Source organism: Ceratina calcarata, unplaced genomic scaffold, assembly GCF_001652005.2.
Source record: "Ceratina calcarata isolate Rehan_Ccalc_2016 unplaced genomic scaffold, ASM165200v1 scaffold39.2, whole genome shotgun sequence".
NCBI classification, from domain to species: domain Eukaryota; kingdom Metazoa; phylum Arthropoda; class Insecta; order Hymenoptera; family Apidae; genus Ceratina; species Ceratina calcarata.
Window position 1 is genome coordinate 2,057,069 of NW_017162322.1, and position 4,758 is coordinate 2,061,826.

The window sequence follows — 4,758 nt, forward strand, 5'->3', positions numbered from 1 at the left end:
GATAAGATACTAATTCTGAATGAGGTGGATTACTTAAATTACTTGAGTGCAATTTCTTATGATTTGATATTTAAATATATTTGAAAGAATAATAAAATTAATTGACGTATGCAGTTGTCTAGTTTTAAGGAATGCTTGAGACGTGTTTGTAACAGTTTGATAATTCGAATAAAACGAGATCGCGCCGCGCCTTTACCGCATACGGCCGTGGAAGAGGCATCGCGCGCACACTCGCGTGTCCTCGGTTAGCTCGAACTTACGTATATAAACGATGCGTGTACGCAGCTCGATGACTAAAACAGAATCAAATGGTGTTATCATGTGTGGTTCTACGTTATTTCGTAACGCGGTAGAGACTGTCTGAAAATTTTACCAAGTGGACGATCGCGTGCGCGAACGAAATGGATACGTACGCCACTGATATCTTCGAGCAGCTGAAAGGCGCAAGCAAGCTTTTATACCTGATCAACCCCTACGAGACGATCTTTGAATTCCCGCATCAAGTGCCTGATTATCACAAACAGGTAATCCCCAATAACATAATTTTATAATCTACAAATTTTTCTAATATGAATTCAGCCTCGTAACAGATTTAAAAAAACGTAGGAGTTTCTGAAGAAGTAGTTGAGCAAATTCTATTTACAGTGGCTTCCTATAACTGTACTAGAAAATATTTACAGTCAGTTCGTATTTTCTCTGTACTGCATAAGCACTACAAGTTTGAATTCTTATGTTTTTTGCTACACGTTAATGAATACAATTATTGCCTTGAACCGATAAAACTTATCAAAAAACGAGATAATAATGTGCAATCAATTTTATGAAACAAAAAGTATGCTACTCACTTTTAGCTGTGCTTCGTTCTATCTATAGCAGTAAACTTCGATTTGCACAGATGCGACTTCTGCTTCGAGACCGGAATGCAGATAACTGAAGTTAGAGAAAGAGTTCGTTAAGTTTGTTGTTCTTTGAAAATAATAAACAAAACTTCAGTCTTGCAGAGATCTTATATAAGTTATGAAAAGAAATAGTAGCCTCTCGATTAGCCGGATCACGATTATCCGTGGTTTATAAATTCGGATTTCATTATCTTGTATCTCGTGTTTATTAAAAACAAGCAGGGTGGTCGAATTGTTTTGATACAAAACGTAGTCATTTCTCTTCGGGTCACTACGTTCCGCGGATTAGTCTGCCAATTGAACCTATTAATCGAAGACGTATTCGAGTTCGTTCTTACAATTAATTACGATCCAAGGCAGATTTTATAATTGCCAGAAACGATTTAAATTACTACATAAACTTCATGAAATTCAGCTTGAATTTTAATGCTGTCTTCAATTTCTTGTTTTCAAAACACACTATTTATTCCACATAGAATGATAAATTACATGTCATAGATAACATCATTATATTGATGTTTGATCAGTAGATCAAACATAATTAGATTGTATCTAAGATAAGCTCGATGGGTGTGTAGATATGGCTGCCGTTTTTCGTCCTGATCTTTTTGGAACAGATCATATTGGTATCAAAAAAGAAAAGAAAGATCCGTCTGAACGATCAAGTGACGTCGTTGTCGCACTGGTTGTTTCAAGAAACTGGCCGGTAAGCATAGGTAACGTTTTATAATTTTACTTATGTTTTATGTATGTGGCATCTTATACGTATTTGCAATTGTCGCTCTTACGAGAGGATAAACGCATTTTTACCATATTACATTTGCATTCTAAATTGCATACGATAAAATATGCATTTTTATTTAAGAATCGAAATGAGCGTTTTATATAAACGATATTTGTGTATTGAAAATTCTTATTTAGTTGAAGGAATTCAACGTTATTTATCTCTGTGTAATGAATAATGATTCTTAATTATTCAGCTTTTGTAGCGTTGGAGGCAGAGATTCTATTTACGTGTTACTGATCTTTGTGTGCGTATATTTTTAGCCGGCACATTGTATCGCCTGAGTATTTCCTTTTGCCGAGAGTGGTGTAACACTTACTAACGAGAAATTCTCTGAAAATATATTTTTAATCTTTTTTACTATGAAGAATTGATTCTTAATCTAATTGAATTTAATTATTTGTAAGAAATACCATCGAAAAGATCTTATACCTACAACAATTACATGACAATAATTGCATGAAGAACTGCCTATTTTTTTTTATAAGCAATGAATCAGCCGCTAAGAATTATCATGTCGACATTTGAACTCGTTTTCAGTATTTTGTTCCGCGGAGCCGAGTATTACGCGTACATCGTAATTAACGAGCGATACGGTTGGTGGAGTCTGCCCTGGAACTCGTTATGGACTTGGTGCGTCACCGCCGTCGGGGTGGATTTCTGTTACTATTGGGTTCATCGCAGTAACCACGGTTAAATTCCAATATCCAACCATGTGTGTGTGTGATTGTCGGTCCACGCCGGTTGACGAATTTATAAGCGTTTCTCGCCCGTGTTCGCAGAGGTACACTTCTTATGGGCCCAGCATCAGGTTCACCACAGCAGCGAGGAATTCAATCTCGCGGTCGGACTGCGGCAATCCGTTTTGCAACACTGGTGTAACTTCGTGAGTACTTACGCTGCATGTATCTCATTCGTGTTACATAATATGTAATACATATCGTGCTCTGCCGGATCCCTGCTGGTGTTACACACCGCATATGGAAGCCGGATACAATCGATGCGTTTTCTTTTGTAACAGGAGGCAGCAACAACTACATGATTTCAATAATCCAATAAAACGTATAATACTTTTGTCAAGTTGTTTAAACAGGTTGCACACAGTATATAATTAATTATAGAAATATTCAACAAGATGAGACGATTCATTAATAATTACTGATTTTATTTATAATTATATTTTAAAAATTTATCGAAAATTTATATTAAGATATTGTTTGATCGCAGGTATTTTATTTACCACTCGCGTTATTTATACCACCGTCACACTTCATCGCGCATAATCAATTTAATTTGATTTACCAATTATGGATACACACGACTGTTATCGATGATCTCGGGCCGATCGAATTAATATTCAATACGCCGAAACATCATCGAGTGCATCATGGTAATAAACAAATTATTAGACGTTCTTATAATTAATTTAATATGCATTCATGTCATAGTCTCTTCATGAGATGATTTAACATCGAATTGTTATTATGTTTACTAAGATTTTTTATTGACTTCGATTTGAATAGGTTGCAACTTGTATTGCTTAGACAAAAATTATGGAGGGGTGCTGATTATATGGGACAGGTTGTTCGGGACGTTTATGGAGGAGAAAAAGGAAGATGAAATAATTTACGGTTTAGTCGTTAGTCCTCGAACCTTTAATCCTGTATATTTGCAGGTGAGAGACTGTTCCTCGTATAATTGTGTTTCTCTACGCGAAGTATCATCATTCTGTTAGATAAACGAAGAATTAGTTATGCAAACGTGCTCGTCGATCGATTTCAAAGTCAATCTTGTCGCTAATCGATATTCTGTTACGTCCGATGTAATTGGCATCAACTATTTATTTACAAGAATTAAGAAAGGATGTTATTTTCATCAGTCGTACTCCTTATTCGCGATTTCTTTTTAAATGTTATAGGTATTTTATACAGTACAGATGATCACAAAGAGTATTGGCATGTCGAATTTAACAGATAAGCTAGCTGTCGTTTGGAAGGGCCCCAGCTGGTTTCCAGGTAGTCCTCGATTAGGACTGGACGAATACAAAATTAATGTAAGCTAATTATCATTACATTCTTCTATTCTTTAAAATAATCTTAATAATGATTTACATATACATAATTTTTAATCGATAACCGCAATTGGCATCAAATAAATTAAACATATCGCGATTATACATATCAGTTAACATTTGAACATCAACAATGTGATTTTCTTTTAAGAATACTAATGAACTTAATAATTGAGTATTAGTAATCGATACTCTGTGATAGATTGTATGTTGTACTTGCATGAATCACCGAGAGTAAACCGGTTTGATTTTAGATAACAAAGGGTCTTCTTTGTCTGATGATCGATGAGAATCTTGCGACCGTAGAATATAAATTAATTCAGCTCGTAACAGCGTTTTCCTCGATTAATAGTAATAATGTACTTCCTATAGGTAACGTCTAGGATCAAATATGATAATTATATACCTTCCTGGCAAAACTTTTATATAATTGTTCACTTCTACCTGGTCTTCTATCAGCACGTTCAGCTGTATGACGAACCACCACAGGTAAAAAACGATCATTTAAATGAAAAATATATACTATCACAGAAGTCTGATAAATTTTTTCCAAGTGTGTCATTGTTAAACTATTCTACGAATGCAGGATTTGAAGACATTACCTTCTGGACTAATACTCATCAACAATCTGTTCGCCCTCACCACGTTCGGTTTACTGTTTGACAAATCTTCGTATGCTGGCCTCGTAGAATTCGTCCGTTGCATCGTTTATTTAAGTACCTCAACGATACACAATTCATTGAATTGGTGCATGTATTATATATACGGTAGTTCCTGTTGTGTGTGGATTTTATATTTTCTCTGTACAATCAAGTCGAACTTTGCAAATATACGAGATTCGTAAAATACTGTCTTCGAATTAATTATTGCTGCTTTAAAATAAAGAATATACGTATGCATGTTTAAAAACGACTTTTATTCCAACTTCATCTCGTATGCAAATGATGTATGAAAACATGTTTTATAACTCATGCAAGAAAAGAAGGTCTTGAAGAATATTTTGT

General features: G+C 34.9%; 1 protein-coding gene and 1 long non-coding RNA gene across 3 annotated transcripts; one reads left to right on the forward strand and one right to left on the reverse strand.

Annotated features, from left to right (window-relative positions):
* Positions 1-46: 46 nt before the first annotated feature.
* LOC108626094 (alkylglycerol monooxygenase) lies at positions 47-4,658 on the forward strand. Its single transcript, XM_018026540.2, has 9 exons — positions 47-524; positions 1,478-1,605; positions 2,224-2,375; positions 2,466-2,569; positions 2,911-3,073; positions 3,207-3,358; positions 3,602-3,736; positions 4,127-4,243; positions 4,341-4,658. The coding sequence occupies exons 1-9, from the start codon at positions 402-404 to the stop codon at positions 4,596-4,598; spliced, it is 1,332 nt and encodes a 443-aa protein (XP_017882029.1). The 5' UTR covers positions 47-401; the 3' UTR covers positions 4,599-4,658.
* Positions 1,339-2,205, reverse strand: LOC113464496 (uncharacterized). 2 transcript variants are annotated; one of them, XR_003389351.1, is made up of 2 exons: positions 2,116-2,205; positions 1,339-2,016 (listed from the first exon to the last, which is right to left on the reverse strand). It is a non-coding gene; the product is annotated as an uncharacterized LOC113464496 (long non-coding RNA). The 2 variants fall into 2 exon arrangements; XR_003389350.1 differs by having other exon boundaries at positions 1,339-2,035; positions 2,116-2,197.
* Positions 4,659-4,758: the final 100 nt, after the last annotated feature.

What these genes read in the sequence shown, in the direction of transcription:
- LOC108626094 (XM_018026540.2), top strand. Translation starts at nt 402, where the DNA reads ATGGATACGTACGCCACTGATATCTTCGAGCAGCTGAAAGGCGCAAGC. An exon ending in TTGTTTCAAGAAACTGGCCG is followed by an intron (nt 1,606 to 2,223) that starts GTAAGCATAGGT and finishes ACTCGTTTTCAG; the next exon opens with TATTTTGTTCCGCGGAGCCG. An exon ending in ACATCATCGAGTGCATCATG is followed by an intron (nt 3,074 to 3,206) that starts GTAATAAACAAA and finishes CGATTTGAATAG; the next exon opens with GTTGCAACTTGTATTGCTTA.